The 26,447-nt window shown below is 36.3% G+C and overlaps 1 protein-coding gene across 1 annotated transcript in view; it reads left to right on the forward strand.

Annotated features, from left to right (window-relative positions):
- The first annotated feature begins 2,432 nt into the window (after positions 1-2,432).
- ube2o (ubiquitin-conjugating enzyme E2O) overlaps positions 2,433-26,447 on the forward strand; it is a 62,797-nt gene continuing 38,782 nt past the window's right edge. The window contains exon 1 of the mRNA XM_042758182.1: positions 2,433-3,029. Within this exon, the coding sequence (XP_042614116.1) occupies positions 2,631-3,029 (399 nt within the window). The 5' untranslated portion in view covers positions 2,433-2,630. The remainder of the gene's footprint in view (positions 3,030-26,447) is intronic.

A 26,447-nucleotide genomic window follows, 5' to 3' on the forward strand; every position in this document is an offset into this window, starting at 1 on the left:
ACAACAATTGTATAGTTTTTTGTGAAAATAGTTCATAAACTGAGTTGACCATTTAAGTAACAAAATTGTAAAGTAACAGAACTGACAAAATTGTCCGGTGGACAGTCAATAGCCTACCCTATTGTCAGCATTGTTATTCTACCTTGGTAACAGAGTTCGACGGTAACAGAATTGACAAGATGAGTGTGAAAATAGATTTTAATTATGAAATATAATGGTTTATTTACAAAAAATATAGTTGCCAAATGCATAGGCTTTCTAGCATTAATATGATGCTACTATAGCAACACAATTTTTACTCTGACACAAATTCCCGCGCAAGCGGTGCAACTAAGAAAGCAGCACTACTGAGTAAGCTATGATGAAATATTTTTTTTTTCATGTTTAATAGAGGGCTAGATTATCGTAGTTTTTTTTTCTCTCGCTGTATTGTTATTGTTTGCTGCTGTTCAATTGTTCTAACTTAAAATGATGCATCTGTTAAATGGGTCGCAATGTATTATGTCAGGGAATCGGTAGCAATGAGCTTTTGTTTCATTGTAAAGCAGACATAATTAACTATTTCTGGTGGTTGTGGTGGTATCACTTGTCTATATTTGTGGTAAAACTGCTGCCTAAAACGTCTCACATTTTTATTTCCTGGATGTCGGATTTTTGAATTTGGTGGCTATGCGATTTTGTTTTATTCAATACTCTGCCATCTGTATTTGCTAAGTAGCTTTTAATAGTTTAATTAAGTCAGAACACATTTTTCATTAAATTGCTGTACTTTTCCATTGTATTTCAATGTAAACGCGCTACCCGACGTCTTGAATGTTGTGCTCTCCTCTCGTCTCAGGTCTTTAGCAGCTTCTCGCGTATAATTCTCGTGCACAATAGCATACATCATTCTAAAACATGGCACTCACGTTCAAAGAAATTCAGCTTCTAAAACAAGTCTCTAGACCTTGCACTTTAACAAAAACAAACAAACAAACAAACAAAAAAACAAACAAACAAAAAAAAAACTTCCACTGACCTGCCTCGCGACCAAATCTCTATCTTTGTGAACCCTGTATTCTAATAGCTAGTTGTAGTAATATCGGTCAGACAAAAACGTGAATGGGCCACAAATGGGTGTTTTGTTTGTTGTTTTTTTTTCCCCTTTACTCTGTGCTATGTCATCGCCCCCTTTCGTCACCTAAGCCGCCCCCTCATCAGTGCTGTGCTGGCGCCGGTGTAGTGACGAAATTTGCACCCTGCCAGATTATGCACCCCCTGGTATTGGTAGGTTTAGGAGTAGGTGTAGGGGAGGGGTTAGGATTAGGGGTGGGGTTGGGATTAGGCAATCAGGTAGCGACTTCAACGAGGGGATGCAGAATCTGGCAGGGGTGAAGAATTCGGCACAACACCGGCTCTGCCTACATCTTTGGTATAAACTCGCCTTAACCAAACGCCACCCAAGAACATCTCAGATATCCGCTTTCAAAAATGCTTCCAGCACCCCCTGGTGCTCTCCGAAAGCCCCTGTTGAGAAACATTGCCCTATAAGAAAGTCTGGATTAAAGCAGTAGCCTATACCTGTACAAACAAATCACCTTCAGTTGGGCTGATGGGCCAGTTCCATGAAACAGCAAAGCTGGAGGATTAGAGTTATTTACAATAAAGATTGATAATGACTGTACAGAGCTATATTAAGCAATATCACACGAGCAAGAGTGCTGCCCACTGAATATCAGCGTAATGTTCATGCTGATATTCAGTAGGCCTAACAGCTCGACTGCAAATGAAATGTTGTTTAATACAACAGTTCTAGCAATATGTCGATTTATACAATACTGGCAAGTTAGTTAGCCTATTAAAAGCCTGTTTATTCGCTCCAAAACAGTTCCAAAAGAAGCCCTTTTGCACGTGAACCTACAGGATCAAAGCAGGCTGAAACAGTGGAGTGACAGAGATTTTCCCTTCTAAAACGCAAAAACATTTTTTTGAGGTCTGAAACTAACTGTTGTACAGCATTATCAACGATAAGCTATACCTGTTTATTTTTAGATTTATTTATCAAATATATTTCAAAGTATCTCTATATAATAAAATATCTGCAACAACAGCTTCCTTCAAGACTGATTCCTAACAAAAGTGCATTTAACAAACAATCCAAGTGTAACAGCAGCCTTTATTTGTAGTCAGACACTGACACCATGTGGCCGATCTCTCATTTGATCGTGTGTTTGGGTGGAGCAGCAGATGAATTATCAGAGACAAACATACAACACATAACCAGTAAGCGCTATGTGTGACATTTACACACACACACGCACGCACGCACGCACACACACACACACACACAATTTCCAGTATCCCTCATATGTACTCCCTTATTTGGACGTCATTTTTAGTCTGAAAGACTATACAACGCGACGTCAAAACATTTGCTTTGAAAACTTTCATTTTTTGATGAATGCAGTTAAGTCAAATAAACGTATGAGTGCTTTGTCATTGGAGACACTGATGTAATTCAGGACAGTGGTAACAGGTAAACCCGTCCTCCATGCGGCGCTCTACGTACAGACGTAAGCACGTGCTGTTCCTGCTCACAGGTTCCTATTCACTTCTCCATCCCTCTCCTCCCGCATCATTCAGCAGCAGAGATGGCGGAACCCGCCACAGTAGCGCATTCTCCGGTCGTGAGCCCGAGCTCTGAGCCCCCATCTGACGCGCACTCTCCCACGGCAGACGGAACACAGCGGCTCCTGTTTACGCATGACCTGGTCTCCGGAAAACACCGCGGGGCGATGCGTTTCGGGCTCGTACGGATGATTCACGGCGAAGAGGATTTCGATGATTCGGACTCCGAGATTGGCGGTGATGGCGGAGGGATAGGAGGAGGTGGTGGCGGCGGCGACGACGGCGGAGAAGGTGGAGGCGCTCCCGCTAACTCAGACAACGAGAGTGGGGCGGCGGACACACGGTCATGGCCTCTCGGTAGAGGATTCGTGCGGGTTCAGTGGTATCCTGAAGGAACGAAGCAGGATGTTCGGGAAACGAAGGTACTAAAAGGCACAAATGATCGTGCGCATTGTTTTTCCCTCGCTCATACAGCCAACCACAACGATTAGCAACTCATTATTTTGCTCTCTTTTCACTGTTGTAATGATTTAAACGTGGCCGAGATGCGTTTATTGTCTTTCACTTACACCGATTCTTAGAACATGATCGGGATGAGGTAATTTGATTTATGAGCCCCAGAATGGTGTCTAGGTAAGGCAGCACACAAGGTTTAGGGACACGGCCGATGAATCTCACATATTATCTGTTGAAAGGGCTCCGTTACTCATGAAAACACGCAGAAACGAATCAATTTATGAAATTAAGCGTTTAGAATTAGCATGGAAGCTGATTGGCTGTGAACATTTAAGACTTAAAGTGTGAATCTCTTCATTATAAAGTCACTGATCGTTTGTGTAATTTGTCATTTGTTCAACCGTGATCAGCATATTCAAACACTTGTCAATAAAAAGTGGTTGTAGCTCCAGCTCAGCAAGTAGTAAACAATGTAAGTGCACAATAATACTGTATAGATAGACCTTCTCTCGATGTTACTGGACCTTCAGTGTATTATTTTGCAGAACAGTTTTCAGGCTTCTGTTTCAGTGCCCTTTTAAACCATAGACTAGAACGCACCGTTTTATTCTCCAGGTTTCAGTTGTTTCAGAATAAAACGCTGGACAATTGTTGTTTCTAACAAAGACATAGCATGAAGAAGATAACCACCCCACCCTTCAATGCATGGTTAAGGCCTACCATGAGCACAGGAGTAAATTAAGACTTATAAAAATATAATAAAAAACCCCCATAGATTGTTGAATTGCTTTCAATCTATTAGAAGTGTAGATATCAGAATATTTCTAGTGACAGTGCAGATTTATACCTGGTTTAAATCCAACTTGAAAAGGATTCACGCAATTTGGTAAAACAAAAGTATCAATTAATAGAGGTCTCAAAATATTATGTATATATTATATTATATTATATTATATTATATTATATTATATAAGGGTTGTAACGGTATGAGATTTTCATGGTATGGTAATCGTCTAAGAAAATATCACTGTATATAGTCTATTAAACAATAATTCTTATCAGTCAAAATTACCCTTAAAATAATAAGAACACAATTTTTGAGTGAACAAATGCTTCTTACAGTGTGCAGCAGACAACAAGGATGCAGAATATAATTTAGATGGGGCAAACAGTGACTTTTTTTTAGTTATTGAAGTTATCAAGAACCCTATAAACGTTTTTTTTTTGTATTTTGTTTTAATGGTTTATTCACAATTTAATAACCAAAAACATGTTTAATCAATTGAGTTAATAAAACTTTACCACCTTTTTTATTATTAATAATTTCTTACAATTTTAAGAATAATAGGGACCTATTGATAGGTGAGAATTTTTTTTTTCATTATTTTTTTTTTTAACCATAGATCTGAAAATGTTCACGGTATGTTAACCGTGATACACTGTCATACAGGTATACCGTTACAGCCCTATATATATATAGAGAGAGAGAGAGAGAATGTGAAGCTGACATCACGCCGCATTGAGTTCTGGGAAACTACTTTGTTTATCCGCCATACTGAGAGGATCGCGCTGCCTCTCTGCTATTGAGTTCAAGGAAGTTTTTTGATTTTCTGTCGCGATTGTGGAAAATGTCACCGTTGTATGACATTCATGCTGCATCAAGAATTGCAATAGTAACTCTGATCATCATTCTAAGAATAAACGCAAAATGCAGGAAAATGCAGTGTATTTTATTCACCTTTTCTGTGTCTAAAAACTACAAGGGAAACCGGTCGCAGAGATGACAAGACGTTGGATAGTAAATCTATTAATAATGTCACCGATTAAACCCACTGCCTGTCACTCAATAAAAGAATCGTATTGCTGCGTTTTTGAAAGTTTTGATTTTGTTTGGTTTAATAATTAACATCACCTTCACGAGTATGACTCTTACTTGGCTTGTGAATTAGCAGAACTTGAACAGGGACATTAAAACACTTAACACAAATAACGCTTCATGTGGCTTAACGTACAAGACGGTGATAAAGACAAAGTTGTAAAGCATATGCTATGTGCAGATACGCACATAAGCCCAAAGTTTGGACGCTACGCGTTTATTTACATTTTAAGCATTTTCCTCACATATAATGCTTAATGTACCGGGACAGTAATATTAAAACACCAAATTACTAATAAAGCATAATATCTGCAGAAAAGCTAATGAACCCAAAATGTGAACTTTACTGTCGTAATGCATAAGCATTTTTAAAAGGGGGAGGAAAACGGTTAATGTGTAATTTAAAAAGTTGCTGCCTTCTGGCCTCCTCTGCATGTCTTTTAGCATCACTGTCTTACTACATTAAACCAGCATTTTAAAATGCTAAAGAACTGTTCAAGCTTCCAGGGATTTAATTTTAGTTGTCATTGTTGAAATAAATATAAAATACAGTGTGCTTGTGTCTGTCTGCTGAATGTTACCCACAATCTCTGATTCTCCTCCGTGGCCATGGAAAAATCCATATTTACAACGACAACGATTATACTTTGTCATTAAAACGTTTCCAACAAAGAAATGGATCGACTTCTGTCATCTTGTTGAATAAACACTTTATTTGGATAATCTACCATATGTCAGCTGAAGCAGCAGCACGCATCCAATGGGCAACACTGTTTTCACGCTAATCAGATCAAAGAAAATTAAATTCTACAAAACTTAAGGGAAAAAAATCTAATTATCATGCGAAGTGATAAAATAGCTTCTCTTCAATACAAACGATCCAATGAAGAATGTGAATATTTAACTGAAAGGCAAAATCTAAACAAAAGATATCAGGTATCAGTATTAAATTCAGCAATTGTAGCAGAGGGTGATCCTCTCAAAATGGCGGTGCCGCCCCAGCTTGCAACGCGGCGTGATGTACCTTCACATTCTCTCTCTCTCTCTTTCTCTCTCTCTCTCTCTCTCTCTCTCGACCCTTTTTACACAAATCAGTTCCCCTGCTATAACTGTGTAGATGTTTTACTCATTTTTTGAGAATTATTATTTTTTTCTTTAAATCATGTCTGTAAACTGTTCTCCCAGCTTTATTTTCCCAGTTTTTATGTAATTATAGGTCACACAGTATAACTTATAATGACCTATATTAATATTTAATTGACTTTACCACTAGCAAAGGCCAAGATTGTCTGAAATGTATGTTATCTGACATTTTACTTTTTCTGCACATGGACTTTGCTTTGATTTGGTATGTTTTCTCTGAGCATTTTGTCTGTATGTGAGTTTCCATTCAAGCCATCAGGGTCCAAAAGTGTGTGTCAGCATGTGGTCTGCTAGGAAAAAAGGATCCTTTGGGGAGGAAGACCCATCCAGTTTTAAAGCTCTTTAATTCTTTTCCGAGCTTTAGGAAATGCTGGTTATATTGGTGAAGACTTTGCTTGTCCTTGATAATTAATTAGCATCTGTCCATGCAAAGTTTTCTTGCTGAAGAATCCAGGCAAAGAATGGGTATGCTCAGTGGGTGTAAAAGGTCTAGCACAATCATGAATTCTCACGTAGACCCCAACAAAGACAAAGTGTTTAGAGCAGGTATACTGTTTAATGATGTAGAAAATTGACATGGTTGCTCATAAATCTGTGAACTGAGAGACCATGACTCCTTTGATGTTTTTCATGGCCCTTTTGTACAGTTTTCATGCAAGTACCATCAACTACAGTATAGTGTGGATGTAGTCATAATACTTATTAGTTTTGTATAAGTGCTTCTTATTTACATGGAAAATGATTTGATGTTTAATATACAGCTATGATGGGTGGGTTTTTGAACCAGTGAGGTCACTGCTAGCAAGACTACTCAGTGCAACAGCAACATTGAAATTAAAACTAAGTGACCTACAAAAATCCTGTTGCTCTTCTACCATCATTATTGTGACTGGTTAGGACAATTGTTTTATTATTATGGAAGAGATAGTTTGTATTCCTTGTTATTGTCATCATTATGCAATGCAAGGCCTCTGTTTGTTTCTCACATTTATGATCAGAAAATTGATTAATACTCTCCATTTAGATGCTGAAATCATTGGCACAAGAAATCAGTAGAATTTTGAAATTTACAAACCGAGTAGTAGATTTTGTTTCTACTCATGTCTTTCATTTTAAATCAAAATAATGGACTTTATTACAGTGGTATTAGTCTATGTATATTCCAGCTTTTTGAAATATAAAGAGACGTCATCCCTTTCCTGTGATGTAATGGATTAAATATCAGTGTTTCAGGATCATTGTTATGAGGTGTGGTTGTTTTTAAAAGTGTTGCATTATGACATAGCCCAGTTATGAACCAGTGACCTTGTTTGGCAGTAGGTAGTATTTAGCTTTCTACCTACTAAAGAATCAAAACAATGACAGGAAGATTGAACATTTTAATCGATGAAGTAAAGCATTTGAAACAATCAGGAAAAAGGGGTGTGTCATTTTTAAGGCGTGGCTCCTGTAGTGCTGCAGTGTGCTGCTGCAGTTCCTCCCTCTTTGCTCCAATGCAGACGCACATGTACAGCATTTTGTTCATTAGCCCAAGAGGTCTAAACAAGCATGCAGTGAGCAGATTCTTATTGATCTTTGTAATCAAGCCTTGTTTTGGGCTCAGGCTGTGAAGGCTTCTGCAAACCGTACAAAATATGAGCTTGTTTTACTGAAGAGGGTTCACAAATTTAAGACAGTAATTTATGACATTATAGCATGACATAACACTTTTTTTCTGCAAGGATGAAAGAACAAAAAATATAAAGAACAAAGCAAAATTATAAAACTCATCAGGAAAATAACTATTCTAAGGACCATCTAAGTGACCCATTCAGTTTTCTTCAGTGTGTGTGTGCACATGTGGATGAGAAAGGATGGGATAAGACATTGTGAAATGCTGGGATATCTGCCCATTTCCCTCTCCACATCCCACCTAACTGCGCAGTACCATACACTGCACTGCGTGATGCTTTGAAGAATGTCTGTTGGGAGCCAGAGCTGATCCGGAGTTATTTGTAATCATATAGTTCTAGGCTTTTTCTATTCACAAACAAACAAACAAAATGTACTGCTCCTTATAGAATAATCATGTTCTCATGATTTCAAATGGCAAAACTGTTGTTGAGCTGTGGGTTGTTGTGCAGTAGAATCTATTTTTGGATTAAGGCTTGATTTTTTTGGAAATAACCACACCAAATTGATTTTTGGCCTAACTTTTAGGATAGCAGTGTCTGAAATATCAATTTGTGATATTTCCCACAATTCCTTGGCTAACATGCCCTCTTTAAGGATCTCAGCATACAAGCATGAATGAGAGCTTGTATATAGTATGTTTATTTATTATATTTTTTTATTGTAAGCATCACCATTGTAGATTCACCCCAAACTGTATGAACAGAGAGATGATGTAGCATATCTCACAAGTGGGTATTATTAATAGTATCATACCCATACGAGAGTCAGAATGAGCCCAGGGCCTAATATGGATCACAGCTATAATGTTGTTCCACTATGGAGGTAAACTAACATCATCTGTAAAGGATTTGAGGGTGTGATTTAAGGATCTTTTGAATTAAATTATGACTCCAAGTAAAACCGATCTCATTTTGAGTCTGTAACATGAAAATATCTCTGGAATGAACTACAGATGCTTAAACAGTGAGATCAGATTTATGTCCCCTGATATTTTTCTGGATGGCACTCATCAGGACACAGCATGAATAAATGATCGCAAACAGAAGGTTGTAATGTCCCTTTTGTCTTACAACATTGTCCTTTTGTTTCTCTCACTCACTGTCTTTTTCATTGCTGACTCAGCTTTGGGGGTGGGGTGGGGGTGGGGCTAACCTTATAGATGGCCCAGTAAGAGACTGGGCAATCCCTCTACTATGGCTTTGTTATAGTTGACCATTTCATTTGTGTATATGTATATATATATTTTTCTTTACTCCTGTTTAATAGTCAAATTAAATTTGATAAATTTGATTAACATGAAAATGAGTAATGAGGATAGGTCACCCATTCAATTGATAAATTAACGGCTAGTTACAAGATATAAAGGAAACTGAACTATTATAGTATTAATTAAAATTAAACTGACTCTTACAATCAATCTCTTGCTCTCCTTATGTTTATATATGCGTATTTACACAGTTCGGCAGCAAATGAAGACTGAAGCCAGGATATGGTTTTCCAAAAAACATTTTACTTCAAAATAATTTTAATAAAAAATAATTGAAGTCACATAAATCACTATTTACACAACTTGCTTATATTACACTGCTCATTTTTAACATTACTTATATTATTACACAGCTTATTTGTATTACACTGCTTACTTAAATCACATTACTCACTTATATCACATTATATTACATGGCTCCCTTACATTACACTGCTTACTTACATTACTCACTTCATGTTCACTTCACGCTGAGGTAACGTTCGCCATGATGTCGATCAAGTTCAACTGACAACTGAATTTGAGTTGACTTAGCTGTCCCCGTCTTTTGCTGTTTTTTTTTTCTTTACATTTGATAAAGATATTAAAGCAGTTTTCATTTTTTCTTATTGTTAAAATTCAAAATAGTTTTTAAACATTATAGGATGCCACTGTTTCCACCAATCCTTGCACAAGTTAAGGTTACGCATGATGACGAAAGCACGTTAGTACGAGCCCTCCCGGAACTCATTCAGATTGCATTGCAGTGCGTGCAGTTTGAAAAAAAATGATCTTTGAATGGAAGTCAATGAGAGCACTCGGGGCGATTCTCAGCCTGACAGAAATCGTCCAAAAAGGGGCGGTACTACACAAAATGCGACTCGACACTGATTGGACTATTTAGAGGCAGAACAAACAGTCTAGAATAGTGAAAGCTAGCGTAACACTGTGGTTGAGTGTGAAAGAAAAAAAAAATATTTTTTTCTTAAAGTAGCCTTATGAATTTTTTTCCCCCTCAGAAATTCTGTGTGTTTACATTTTTCTGGTTATCAAATGAAGGCATAAAACATAAATTTTATTTATCTTTTAATTAAAATTAAGCAAACTTTATTTTTTGGCAAACAAAGGGGATTTACTGTTAAAATTAAAACATGGAAGAAATGTTGTGTGATTATTCCCAAAAAAATAATGTTTGTTACATTTTAGTAGTAATAGTAGTAGGCTATGTACATTCTACTGAAAAATAGTAATAGGCATAATGTCTTCAAATCAAACCGGACTTTTATTTTGATGGGTTGCCGTGAATACCTTTAAGTGAAGTGATGAAGTGACGTGACATACAGCCAAGTATGGTGACCCATACTCGGAATTTGTGCTCTGCATTTAACCCATCCAAAGTGCACACACACAGCAGTGAACACACACACACCGTGAAGACACACCTGGAGCAGTGGGCAGCCATTTATGCTGCAGCGCCTGGGGAGTAGTTGGGGGTTTGGTGTCTTGCTCAAGGGCACCTCAGTCGTGGTATTGAAGGTGGGATAGAGCGCTGTTACAGCGCTTTACAGTTCTATGTAGTGTGAAGCATTGAAGCCTTTCATCCAAGTCGTTCACAAAAGGGTTAATTTCTCGAGGCTTCATTTGCTCACAATACCGGCAGGTGGCCAAAGAGTGTAAAACATGCAGATACATTACAGATGATCTGATGTGATCTATGAAACACTGTAGTGCCTTAACTGTAACTGCCAGTTAAGGCATAGAAATAACAGTGAAAAAAAAAGATAAATTTACACATAGACTAATCTATTTATATGAATATAATGTGTATTTTATAATGATTGTATTTATGCACAATACAACATTATTGTGTAATAAACGTATTGCTTGAAATGAATGGGGCTATCAAATGTGTGTAAATCAAGTCTTTGCTTATAATAGGCAGGAGGGCAGTTAGTCTTAAAACTGGAAAGTGGCTGAGTTTAACAGGGCAGAGGACTTTGAATTTACAAGATTCGAATCGCTTCCTGAACAAGTCTGGCCAAGCGAGGCTTCGGACGTCATCAATGACATCATTGCTTTAAAGCAATACAAGCCTCGATACGCACTTCACTGAAAGCTGCTGGGATTTCTCGACAAATGCTCTGAAGCCTCAGCACAGAATGTAACATCACTAGCTCTGTGTATGTGTGATATGATGGCAGTTTTACTCAAATCAAATGGTCAAATGCTCATGAAGTGACTCTCAGAGCAGTTCTGGAGATGCTGTTCATGTGCTGAAGTCCTCATTCCTCATTCATTTACGTCCTGAGCTCACTGCGAGGGTCACGAGTGCTTCAGTACGTTATGCGTGTAGTAAACAAAACCGTGCATATGTGCCATTCATTAACAGAGACACACAGAACATGCAGGATTCATATTTAAATCAAATTTAGCAGCTTAATATTTATAGATACTAGTCCATATTTTTTGTTTAAATCATTTAGAATTTGACAAATTCCGTAAGATTCTGCGTTAAACTGTGAATTCTGCTCTTATGACTGGATTCCACATCGCGGAAATCATAGGGCCCTATATATATATATATATATATATATATATATATATATATATATATATATATATATGCGCACCCATGGGTGTGCTGGTATAAAAAAGAGGTATGTTCAGACGCATTATTGGTGTGTTGCTATTTTGAGGAACTGAAAAAAAGACTGCGCCATAGACCAACTCAGACCTCGTCTAAAGTCTGGTGCAATATTTTTTCTTTGTTATTTAAAGAGCGCGTTAGTAATATGCACCTATAGGCGGGTGCACAACGCGTGTACACTTTGATTATTTCTAGTGGTCACCGATTTATTGGCCTTAATTGTAGTACTACAGTCAATATCAGGGCTATCAGTAGATTAAAATTTTTCATGTAATTAATTACAGGGTGCTGTGATTAATTAATTGAATTAATAGCAAACTAAATGTGGCTGTGAAAATACCCCCAGAAGACAATTTAAAGCTATTATTGTATTAAATGTATTAAACAGCTTAACATAAAGTATGGAACATAAAAGAAGATGATTTGAGAAACATCTAAGTATTTTTTGTTCATGCAGTGAAAGTTACTGGTAACCAAAACAGCTTTGTTACCAACAGTCTTCAAAATACCTTATTTTATGTTGTACAAAAGAACGTAAGTCATTCAGGTTTGAAACAACATGAGGGTGAGTAAGTATGACGGAATTGTATTTATTTTTGGTAAACTAACCCTTTAATGTTATTTATTTATTTAATAAATGATTTAATACTCTAAAGAAACTAAAACTACCAGCAGGTGGCAGTAAATGTCTTTATGAATCGATTCATTCAAACGGCTGATTCATTCAGGAATGAAGTATATGGCTCTCACTTTAATGGGTCTTTGAATCATTGGTTCACACGATTCGTTGAAAATGGCGATTCATTCAGAAACTAAACACCACTGTGTTGCTTGGAGATGCACACAGTTCTGCTGTGGCTTTATAGGTAATATTTTTGTTGGCAAAATTTAAAGGTGCTGTATGTAGGATTGACACTGAGTGGTTAAACTAGGTAATGCAGTCCAAATTCAAAATATTGGAGAGGTTTTTTTTTCACGCTGTGAATACGCTGTGTTTCCCGCCAACTGGCAACCCGGAGTGACGAAGTACAATTGGGTAAACTGGCAGTGGGCGGGTTTCACAAACCAAAATAGAGACCGACATTCCAATGATTATGTACTTTTTTATGTTAAAAGTGTGATTTTGAATATTATTTTGCGTTATCTTTAGGCCTATAGCCATAGTGAAAGCAACAATAAATATTTTACCTCAGATCTTGAAAATAAATTAAAGCAAACTTGTACGTTTAAAACTGTGAACTCACTGCGAACAAACACGTGTATTCCATAACAAAGATATCAGTCACTCACTCACTCCTGTTCATTCACATGTCCACTTTTCTTTTCTACACACTCGCCATGTTTTTGCTGTCACATCATGTCTACATTGGACACGACAAAGCATTGCAAATCATTTGAACGTTGTGTCAGTACATTATAAATTAGGGCTGTCAATGATTAATTGATGATCGATTAATTGTCGATAAGAGATCCAATCGATTAAAGCTGTCGATGGTCGGTTAACCGATTTAATGTTGGGCTGCGTGCGGCTCATGCACACTCAACACATGCGAGCGGCTGTGAGTGATGATGACGGTATATAAACGCATCATCATTAGACTTGTGCCGGTATTCGGTAATGCGATATATCGCTGTAATGAATATGCACGGTATTGTTATCGTGGGCACTTCTAAATACCGTGAATAATTATATATGACAAATTATTCAGAATTTGGAATGCATTTTAAGAATATTTTTCCCATCAACTGCTCAAAATGCACAACACCGCTGTATGCTGCTTGAAAGAAGCGTGCGCTCTGATATAAACAAGCACGTAAGAGAAGCACATGGGGGAACACGTGAGAGACGCGCTAAATGAAATCACATTCACTTAGGGCTGGACAATATATCGAACGATATGATCATGCGCATCTCGTCAGTAAAGCCGGTTCCATGATTAGCGGTAAATCCCCATCACCTGCTTTCAAATGGAGCTGCAGTTAATACACAGAGCCGTAGTTCACTGAGAAGCTACGCTATATCGAGTTCATTATTGAAGATGAATCGCCTTTGATAATGAACTCGATATAGCGTAGCTTGTCAGTGAACTACGGCTCTGTGTATTAACCTGCAGCTCCATTTGAAAGCAGGTGATGGGGATTTACCGCTAATCATGGAACCTGCTTTACTGACGAGATGCGCATGGTCATATCGTTCGATATATTGTCCAGCCCTACATTCACTCTCTGACAGCAGATGGCGCTAAAATGCAGCCCTTACCCTGTAAACTCCATAAATAAAGCAGCTGCTACTTTCTAAAACGTATTTAAATAGATTTAAATAGCCATTCAGATTTGTGGATTTGCTATGGTGTTCATCACAGAGCCAAATACTTTAATATTTTGACTTAATAGGCTATTTATTTTCAAACTTTTTTTTTTTAATCTGGACTACAACATGCCCTAGATATTGTTTGAAAGTGTTTTGATTCTTTATTGTTCATTCACACTTTACATTAGGGCTTCTTTAGTTAACAAACTGCCAATGAAAAATTTTTCTGAACATTCATTAATCTTAGGTATTCCAATATTTAATAACACACTGTTAAAAATTAAAGTTGCAACGGTGTTATTTAATGAGCTAACATGAACTAAGACTTGTATTTTTTTAACAAAGATTAATAACTTCTATAGCAAATGTAGCTATTGCTCATTGTTTAGCTGTGCATTTATTGAATGAGCACTATGCGATGTCCGAACTGATTACACTATATTTTATGTATTGCACTATATTTTATGTAAAATCATTTTCTATTTTTAAACTGTCTTAAATTCTTTTTAAATCAATTTTTAAATAATTTTCAAAGTTCTTAAATCGCTTGTTTTATTTTTGAGGTTATTTTTCTTCATGATTTTTTTTACTTTCTTAAAGTAAAGCACTTTGAATTAACATTGTGTACAAAATGTGCTATATAAATAAACTTGACTTGTGTTAATGCATAATGTTAATTCATTAACTAAGGTTAACTAATGATGTCTTATTGTAAAGTGATACATATTGGTCTTTATAGTTCTTTTGCACTTTAATGTGTAAAACTTTGAACTTTATATATTTTTTCTGTATTGCTTTATTGTATTTAAATGTTCAGTTATTTTTGTTATAAGAAAAAAGTTATTTAACCTGTTATACTGTATTATGACAAATTTCAATACCGTGATAATACCGTATACCGTGACAAAAGCATTATCAATTAATCGCAACAGGAAAATTTGATACCGGCATATCCCTAATCATCATTCATTCACAATGTACAAATTAAGCTTTTAATGTGGTTTAAACTTTAAAAGTACATTAAAATAAAAACAACACAAAAGTTCTTCAACATGGAAAGCAATAGAAATGTAGTAACTAAGTGATTTCCCCAGATTATTTTATATCGTGCGCTTTGCAGGGCTGCGGGACACAGGACAGAAAGGCTATCCTACAACTTGTTAATTCGTTCCTACGATTTATTAATTAGTGGCAACTGTCCATGTTTCATTAATTTTGTTCCCTAAATTACCCATGATTTAACTAAAATAAGGGAACAAATTCATAAACCAAACAAATTCTTAATTTATGAAATCTTTAATTTCCCTTCCCATGTTTACCACAGTAAGAGATGCGAAAACTGTGATTAAAAGTGAAAGACAATAAAATAAACCTGCGAAATTAGAGGGTTAGACTGAAGATTTAGGAAAAGAAACAATGCCTATATGTTATTGAATTTGTGGAAATTCGTGACCAACCGGCAAACCAGAACAAAGCCACATAAATAGAAGACTATAGGCTCGAACGGCATCCAGATGCATGGTCGCGATCTAACATTTTCCAGCTAACTAATTATTCCTCTAATAAACAAAGCTTTTATACCACACTTGTCATAATCAGAGCTTATAATTTGTAAATAAATAATTGCTGGATTCAAAACAGCAATTAAAAGGCGCTGTGACCGACAATGACAATACGTTTTCCCGGAGCATTCAGTGATGCCACTAAACGGTGACGCCGAGTATCGTTCACAAGTTTCTGCATGGACCTAACTAGGGCACAGGTTCTCAAGCCCTGGGAGAAAATGGGATGCTTAAGGAAAATGTATAGCCTATATAAGTAGGTTTAACATTAAAATAACAATTTGTTTTCATAATTTTTTTTTTAAATATGCAAAAAATATCTGACTTAAATAGAAGTGTGGTGGCGCTCCATAAGTTCACAGAAAGAAAAAGGATGACAACGCACATTCTGTTTGTTTGCCTTATTTTACAAGAGCACAGATCTTCTTTTTTTATTGTGAATGTCCACAAATGAAAGTAAAGTTTTTTTTTTTATTTTTTTTTTTTATGTCTCAGCTGTTTCGATCGCGCCGGAGCCTGGTGCAGTCTGTTCATTATCAAAATAAAATAGTCAACTATACATTTAAAAGGTTACACTAGTCAGTTTCACTAATTCACGCTTACATATTATTAGCTGAGGTATGAAATGCGTATTTGGCGTGCTGTCCGGGTAAGGGCTCCGAGCTCGGGAATGGCCCGAACCTAGAGTACCCCCCCTTCCCCGTCTAGTTGTAAAGTGAACTTGAAGTGAGGAGTTGGGGTGGAGGAGGGATGCTGATAAACCGTCAATGGATAGAGGTAAGTCAGCGGTATTTATACTGTGGTATTGATTACTTAATTGTGGTCCACCGGTGTTGATCTGACGCGCTCCTCCCAAACCTTGTTAATAAAACATCATTTAAATACACCTTATACCTGTTCACTCTGCTGTTATGCCAAGGACGTTTTTTCTCATGGGAAGAGGATGATCTTTTCCATCTATATGTGAATGCGTGTAAAGTACAAACCTAGTTTACATTATAAATAATAGTTTAACATTCAAATACATTGCGAATATGGAAACATTTGGATTTGTGCCAAATAAGATGTGAGCAATAACCTCCAAATAAATCTAGCCAAAGCCGCACTCCCTCATCCTTGTATGCACGCACGCACTGTCATGATCTAATGCACTGTATGCCGGATTTTTAAAAAACAAATAGGCCTACCGGAACGCAAAAATTCAAAATCTGACATTCTCCAGAACAGAATCTAGTAGGATCGAATTAAGTACTGGGCATAATAATCACATAAAAAGATTTAATGTGAGCAACAGTGTGTTTTGCTGCAGCAGCGCCGATGGAAATGGTTCACGGACTACACAGCCACACTCGCCACAGTTACGTTTGGGATAATTTTATTTGAAATGCCATAATGTCAGTTGAAAACATTGGAATTGTGTTTTAAAATACAACAACGAGCATCACGAAACCATTTAAAGAGGTGTGTTTAGCACTCTCCGTGCGGGATAGGAAACAATCAACGAAGTAAAATGACCTCAAATGTATGGCGCACTCTTTTATATTATATTTGAATTTTGTTATTTAGCAAAAGCAAGTGCGCAACTCATGGGATTCGCTGTTCCTCTGCTGGTGGCCGGTTATCAAACAGTGTTGCATTGCTGCGGGCGCACTCTCCCTGTCTATATTATAAAAACTGGTAAAACAAATGAAAAATATTATAACAGTTAAATTCCTAATAGTAATTCCAAATTGCCATAGCTTATTTTTCTCTTTTAAAACAACAGCGGTTGAGTAAGTGCATTTATTCAGCGATCACAATCACAAACAATACAGTCGAGATCTCATGACAGAACACAGACTGGTTGAGTGACACTTTCATTTTGATTGCTAAACTCCAGCTTTCAGATCATTCTAGATTCCTTAATGAGCAGGTCATATGGTATTTTAAAGTGTCCTAATATTGTATTGGAGTCCCCTACAACAGGTTTAAATGCATCTAAAGTCAGAAAACATTGTAATTTTCTCAGAATATACATTTAATATTAGAGTCATTTGCCAATGATTTTGAAACTATTCGTTCCAAGCAAGTTCGGAGCAAACTCCTTCCTTCCATAAGCCTACTCTGCTCTGATTGGTCAGCTGGCTAAGCCTGTTTGATGGGCACAGAGAGGAGTCCTTGAGCAAGTTAGCAAGTGCTACCATTGACAGAACCTTTACATAAAACAATAATATAGTGCTTCAATCCTTTCTTATAATAATAACATAAAATACAAAAACACTTACGTAAGTGAATTGTGCCCACAGATAAAGTTTTGCTGCCTAAACTGTAAACACTTTCAAACAATAATAGTGGATATGTTAGCTAAGTGCTAACGTGACTAACTGATGAAACAATAGTTTGTAAACCAAAATATGTCTACTGTAATGTTTGAGTAACGACAGACAAAAGACGCTCTGTCTTAACTTTGAATCAGAATGCAAAACAGTATCACCGGGGCACCAGCCTAACTGACTCACTCATCTTTTATCCAAAGCGACTAACAAATGAGGACAATAGAAGCAATCAAAACCAACAAAAAGAGCAATAATTTACAAATGCTATATTAGTATATCATTACAGTGTTATATTTCAATTTCACAAATAAACATACAGTATTTTGTCCAAGCAATAATAAAATGACACATTTAATTTATCATTTGTCTTAAATATCATTTTGTAAAAAAAAAATAAAAAATGTGCAAATTAAATCTAATCAAATCGTGAAATCAAAATCGTGAATCGAATTGAATCGTGAGTTGAGTGAATCGTTACATCCCTACTGTCAACTGTCTCTGTTTTAAGATAAGATCTGTGGCATAAAACTATGTTTCCACTGACACTTTAAACCCTCTTAGATGGGGAACTAGTTGCTGGAACACATAGGTATTTCTTAGCTAATTTTGCAAATTTGGGGAAATGTGCCTCATGGATGCTCCACCACGAGCACAAATCAATAGAATGTGGACTCATAAATGGTTTATTTTACCTCATCTAATGTACTCTCTCTCTCTTTCTCTTTAGATATATATATATATATATATATATATATATATATATATATATATATATATATATATATATATATATATATATATATATATATATATATATTATAATATAATATAATATTAATATTATATGTGTGTGTGTGTGTGTGTGTGTGTGTATATACAAACCCGATTCCAAAAAAGTTGGGACACTGTACATATTGTGAGTAAAAAAGGAATGTAATAATTTACAAATCTCATTAACTTATATTTTATTCACAATAGAATATAGATAACATAACAAATGTTGAAAGTGAGACATTTTGAAATGTCATGCCAAATATTGGCTCATTTTGGATTTCATGAGAGCTACACATTCTAAAAAAGTTGGGACAGGTAGCAATAAGAGGCCGGAAAAGTTACATATGTTAAATGTACAAGAGTTAAATGTACAAGGAACAGCTGGAGGACCAATTTGCAACTTATTAGGTCAATTGGCAACATGATTGGGTATAAAAAGAGCCTCTCAGAGTGGAAGTGTCTCTCAGAAGTCAAGATGGGCAGAGGATCACCAATTCCCCCAATGCTGCGGTGAAAAATAGTGGAGCAATATCAGAAAGGAGTTTCTCAGAGAAAAATTGCAAAGAGTTTGAAGTTATCATCATCTACAGTGCATAATATCATCCAAAGATTCAGAGAATCTGGAACAATCTCTGTGCGTAAGGGTCAAGGCCGGAAAACCATACTGGATGCCCGTGATCTTCGGGCCCTTAGAGGGCACTGCATCACATACAGGAATGCTACTGTAATGGAAATCACAACATGGGCTCAGGAATACTTCCAGAAAACATTGTCGGTGAATACAATCCACCGTTCCATTCGCCGTTGCCGGCTAAAACTCTATAGGTCAAAAAATAAGCCATATCTAAACATGATCCAGAAGCGCAGGCGTTTTCTCTGGGCCAAGGCTCATTTGAAATGGACTAGTGTTGTCACGGTACCAAAATTTCAGTATTCGGTACCGATACCAGTGAAAATCCATGGTTCTCGGTACCAATTTCGGTACCAAAGCAAAATTAAATAATTAAAAAATTTGACTATACTTTCATTTAATTCCAACTGTGTACATATTTAATTTTAAAGGGCTTTTGAAAACATTTTAGAGTTATTCAGCGAAGAATAACATCTAAGTTAGCTAAAAAAATTTTTTTTAAAAACCCAGAACTGCTTTTCTGACTGATATGACACAATGTTAACTATTTGTTCATTCTCCAAAACGCATATCTTAGATTCATAATTCATTTAAAAGCCTATTGTGTGTAAAAATAGTAAATAGCATCATGTCCTCTTGTTTTTTTAACCTAATAAAAGTTATAGGAGCATTAAATGGTTAATAAAGAAACTTCATTCTAATGCTCATTATATTTATAGTAGTTATAATTCATTATACGATTAACTACTCTAATAACGATTAACTACTCTAATAACTTTCCTTTCCTTAATTCCTACTTTTGATGTAGTCATGTCTCAGTGCTTTTCTGAAGAGAGCGCATCTGCGCACCTTTCAGATAGCGCATCAAGAACCGGGTTGACTTCACACTCTTAACAACCGTAACTAAAAAAAATAATATCACATAAATACTCACAAAAATAAAGTACCGACTTGGTACCGAAGGACCGGGTCTTTTGACAACACTAAAATGAACTGTGGCAAAGTGGAAACTTGTTCTGTGGTCAGACGAATCAAAATTTGAAGTTCTTTTTGGAAAACTGGGACGCCATGTCATCCGGACTAAAGAGGACAAGGACAACCCAAGTTGTTATCAGCGCTCAGTTCAGAAGCCTGCATCTCTGATGGTATGGGGCTGCATGAGTGCATGTGGCATGGGCAGCTTACACATCTGGAAAGGCACATGTGCTCCCATACAGACGTCGTCTCTTTCAGGGAAGACCTTGCATTTTCCAACATGACAATGCCAGACCACATACTGCATCAATTACAACATCATGGCTGCGTAGAAGAAGGATCCGGGTACTGAAATGGCCAGCCTGCAGACCAGATCTTTCACCCATCGAAAACATTTGGTGCATCATAAAGAGGAAGATGCGACAAAGAAGACCTAAAACAGTTGAGCAACTAGAAGCCAGTATTAGACAAGAATGGGACAACATTCCTATTCCTAAACTTGAGCAACTTTTCTCCTCAGTCCCAAGACGTTTGCAGACTGTTATAAAAAGAAGAGGGGATGCCACACAGTGGTAAACATGGCCTTGTCCCAATTTTTTTTTTTTGAGATGTTGATGCCATGAAATTTAAAATCAACTTATTCTTCCCTTAAAATTATACATTTTCTCAGTTTAAACATTTGATATGTCATCTGTGTTGTATTCTGAATAAAATATAGAAATTTGAAACTTCCACATCATTGCATTCTGTTTTTATTCACAATTTGTACAGTGTCCCAAATTTTTTGGAATCTGGTTTATATGTATATATATGTATATATATATGTGAGTGTGTATATGTGTGTGTATATATATTTGAGGTGGAAAGGTACACATATGTCACGGTTCGGTACGTACCTTGGCTCGGGGGTCACGGTTCGATACAATTTCAGTACAACAGGAAAAAAAAACAGACGGATTTTGAACTGACAGTAGTACAAATTAACAAAAAAAAATTCCACCTAGATGTGAAAATACTAAATATTATTACATTATGTTATATATATATATATATATATATATATATATATATATATATAAAATCTGCAGTACATTTATACATATAAGGAATAAATTCTTCAAATATATTTGATTTAGTTTACAGATATACAAGGGAAAAAAACAGTGCGACACGTAACATACCCTATATATGCTGAGTTTCAGTTTATTTTTGTGACACACTTAATTTGTTCACAGAAAGGAACCTCAAATGACATCCTATTTGTTTTCTTTATTTTACAAAAGCAAGATGTTTTGTTTTCATTGTGAGTGTACACAAAGAAAAGCAGACCTTTATACTGTGATGCATTATTAATAAGACAATAAGTATTTAAAGTTGATTCTGCTGGTATAAGGAAACAGTTGAAGTGATCGTGCCGGCGCGCATAAATACACACACACACACACACACACACACACACACACACACACAAAACACATCAGTTCCAGCATTGCTAACTTGACAGCACAGTTGGTACTTCATCAAAATAAAATACTGTAAACCAAACATCAGCGCACCCACTTTTGTGTCGCCATTGGAACATGACTGAAATATAGGGCTGGGCGATATGGCCTAAAAAAAAAATCCCAGATTTTTTCACCAAAAATCCGATTTACGATTTAAATCGATTTTTTTGCCCCCCCCTACAATATTCAAATGACAAAGAAATTGTTCAAAACATGTTTTAATATAATGCATTATTTATTATTTACCAGTCAAATTTATAACTGAGAAGATGATTTTTTAAAATTTTTATTTAATACTAGCCCATCATGCATCTAATCATCCACTCTGCGTTAAGAACTGTTAAAATTAAAATTGAGGCTGATTTATACTTCTGCGTCGGACCTACGACAAATCATTTACAAATAAAGCAAACACTCACTAACTGTGTCTACACTGGACGCGAGAGTTGTTGTGCTGCGCCCCGCTGTGCTAAAAGTGTGTCTAAACTTGACCTCACACTACAGTTGCAAATCATCTGAACGTAGTGTCAGAACATTTCGTCATAAATAGAACGAGCATCAGTTTACTGATGAGGATCGTGTCGCATCACACTGCGTCCAGTTTAGACAACATCACTGGGTTCTATTGTCTTCTGTCGGATCGCACCACTCATGCCCGGTGTAGACATTGCAAGCGTTTTTAAATGGGTTATGTTACAGCCCTGCTTGTTTTTAATTTTTTTATTAAATATCTGTATTTACTGCATGATCATATCATCGTATTATTTACTGCCATGCGAGCCACAAAAGTAAAGCTTGGTGAGCCGTGCAATGAGCATTGCTGCAGGTTGCTTTTTTGGCGGATATGCTGTGCTTGTGCTGCCGCGGTCTTGTTCATTTTGTAGGGCAAAACATCTCTCTCACTCGGTAGCGGAGTATGTGAGTGGAGTGGAGCGGCAACTATTTCCCTCCGCGTTCCGAGCATTAAATAATCACTCCACGCTCACTGATACCAGAAACACCGCTCTGCCTTCGTTCCGTGTTTGAAATGTTATGTTAATAACATAGCCTATATTAAAATAAAAAATAAATAAAATAACAGTAGAGTTTCAAAGTGGCTTAGGCTATTGTGTGCAAACTTTTTTTTCCCTACCACACATGCCAAACTAATAACATTGTCAGCATTAAAAGGTATAATTGCTGCTTTCTGCTGTGCAAATTTTGTTTGTAATGAAAATAGCAGTTATTTTATCTACAGATCGATGCATTTCTTACAGATTTCAAAATCAGATAAAGATGAAGTATTGTAAGATTACATTTGTTTGAATGCATTATTGCGAAAGTGATTGCGTGTGAATGTGCTGTACCTGTATAAATCATGCTTTAACCCAGAAATATTCAGTAAAAAAGAAAAGACAAACTCCTTGAGAACTAGCCTATAACTTCCCGCTCGGTTATTGCCGTCATTATAATCTTCTGATTTGAGAGATCCATCTGTATCAAGCTATAGCTAAATATGTTTAACATGTGAATTATTGCTAAATATGCAGTTATATTACGGGCCGTTGGCATGAATTGTACTCGTGATGAAGCAGTGGAGGAGTGCTCTTGGAGCGAGTGAAAACCACGATGCTCTGACTTTTAAAAAAAACCCGCGCCTCGCTCCAGTCAAAATCACACCGCTCTACTCCACGCTCCAGAGAAACATACTTTGCTCGGCAGCATGTCTTTATGGCAAACGCACGGAGGAGGGTTGAGCCCAATCGGAACAACAGGAGCCCTGAGTGGAGCGTCGGTGGATGTTAAAAAAAAAAAGATTTTCATTCAAACAAACCGATGTAAACTGCACATTCGAGTTAATCGATAAAATCGATTTATCGCCCAGCCCTACTGAAGTACAAAGCCAATAATTTACATAATAAATGATAGTTTACAATCAAAAAACTTAAAACCCAAAAAAAAAAAAAAATCCCTAATTATTTATTAATTTTTTTTTACACCTCAGATCCCCCGTGAAACGGTTCTCATTCGCTCTTGAATATAGCCATTTTTTTACTATCGGGCCGAACCGTTCTAAGAACTGTCAGGTATGGTTACAGTTGTATTTCCATGTGAGACTGGTACGGTAGCCTGACTACGTCAGACTTAGTACTTCCGCTCAATTTCAGTTCGCTTCTGTATTCAGTCTGAGATAGCAAACCAGCTTGCAGATTTCTCCGGCTCCACACCAGCCGTCCAATCAACGAACAGAGGGCCGGCTGAGGACGTGACGTAGATGCTAAGCCCCGAATTTAAGATTGTAGTTTAGGTTAGGGAAATCGAAAACGACAGCAGACATGGAGACACGGGATGCTATTCGCTCTGTTGTGGAGAATATTCCTGGAATTTGCCAACTGAAGCTACTCCCGACAGGTTTTGGGAGAATTTTAATTTATCAACTGTTACCGATTGTCAGCGAGAAACTGGGGAGGCCAAAGGCAAGGCGATAATTGTGATTGTGTCCCCCTTGGTTGCTCTCATGGAGGATCATGTTAAGGAGGCAGCAAAACTCAGTCTGTGTGCTGCACAGCTTGGCGAGCACAATGATCGAGAAATCATGGAGGGGCATTTCAGCCTTATTTTTGGTTCGGTCACTCAGGGCGACAGGTAGTAAAATTCAAATAGTGTTTTTATTTTTCGAATAATATTTACAGATTGAATATTCAACTATGTGTGCACACCACTAAAATATTGAGATACGTTTTTGTTAATATCTTACACCTCTTATTCAGATGTTGTACATCTTTTATCATATATAAAAAAAGACATGTGAACAGAAATAATTAACCAGTGTTCGTACAAGGTGCTTAAGTCATTTGCATACAATGGTCGCATTTTGCAACCTAGTTGCAAAGAGCTTTCATATTGGTTGTGAAGCAACCGTTACCCTCTTATGAAATAAATGAATGGTACATTTATGAATATATCCACTCAATAAATTACCCTTAGTACGACGGAAAGAATAGTAGGTTATCTAGGGCTAAACAGCATAAATAACAATTTATAAATTATAAAATAAATTCCACAATAATTCAAAAAAACAGAAAAAAAAACCACCCAATCAAGCCACTAAACAAACAACCAAACACCGCACCGTTCTTGTTAGTAGAATGAAAACATGTTATCTATATGATTATTTTATACATTTGGGAAATAAGGTAAACGTACCTATTAAGCTTATCAGAATCTACATTGAGACATTTTTAGTGCACAAGATATTGGTTTCAGTACAAAAAGTTATGTTAAAATAAAATATTAATCTCTCACACAGAATATTTAATTTTATTTTAAATGAAAAAAGCATTTCAATTAAGATGTATATCATTAAATGTAAAAAGTCTGGCTGTGCTAAATGGGTAAATTTTTGTACCCTTTAAGCACACCCCTGTTTTCATTAAGCTCACATCACGTTTTATTAAAGTTTAAACAACCTTTTTAAAGACCTTTTTTTTATGTATAAAGTCAATACATTTTTTTTTTTTTAAATCAAGCAACAATGCATTCAATTTGATCAGTTATATATTCATAATAAAGTGTCATTTAAGCACATTGCAACATCTAGACTTGTCCAGGTTCAGCTAAGTAACACATATTCAAAAATCAAAAAACAAAACAAACCAACAAAACATTTCATTCATGGGGATGAACACAGAAACTAGCCTCATTATGAAGCCTCGTATTAAATGGGTGTCTATAGTCTCTTAAGTCTGGAACACACCTCGATTTTTGCCATGATTTTCCACTGATTTATAGTCTGGAGAAGTGCACAGTAGTTGCCAAAGGTCAGAGCCAGTTGACAGATTTGAGTTGACACAATCTATAGAAAATCAATTAATTTAACTTAAAGTGACAACCATCACTTTATTTAAAGTCTGTTTCTGAAGTATTTACATAGACGTTCAATGTGGAGGAGTTTAAAGAGAGCACACTGAGCTTAATTGGAGCAGCAACAATTTTTTATTTAATTTCATGTAATATTTATTAAAATGACAAGATTTTGCAAAACAAATAATCTAGGTCATGTATTAAGTTCAGAAAATATTTTATTATGAACAACTATTATTAACTATTATTATTAACAATATCTATGAAATTATACTTTTCCTTATTGATGTCACACTAAAGCTGTGTGATTTTCATAGTAGTGTACCCTTTAAGCTCACCTTACAATAATAAGAAATATTTAAAAATTACAGCACTGTAAAACCACAGACCAGTAATAAACTGTCAATTTATAATATTATGGATGTAAAAGTATGAGCCAGTAATCTCTGTGAAGTAATATATTAGCGTAGCACACAATTCCAGTGTGCAAATGTATCATTCAGTATTCTGGATGAACAGACAGTAGGTGCAAGTAATAACAAGTGAACCGTTTTTTTTTTTTTTTTTTTTTTTTTGGCTTGTTTGTTTGTTTGTAAACCGGATGTAGTGATGAGGAGGGGTGAGGAGTGTGTAGTGGTGTGTGTAGGAGGGTGGTGGTGGGGGCCTGAGCATCATCTGATCTGAAGGAAGTGTTGCGGGCTTTCAGCAGGAGTCGCACCTCTTTGTTCATCTATGGCTTCTGATTAGGGTACGTTGTGATCTGTTTTTCGGGTGTAACACTGTCAATGGTGGTGTTGCTGTAATCCAGTACAGAGGAGGTATAGATTCCAATGTCTATGTGAGAGCCACAGGCAGCCTGAGAAGCAAACATACTCCAGTCCA

Source organism: Cyprinus carpio, chromosome A6, assembly GCF_018340385.1.
Source record: "Cyprinus carpio isolate SPL01 chromosome A6, ASM1834038v1, whole genome shotgun sequence".
NCBI classification, from domain to species: Eukaryota; Metazoa; Chordata; class Actinopteri; order Cypriniformes; family Cyprinidae; genus Cyprinus; species Cyprinus carpio.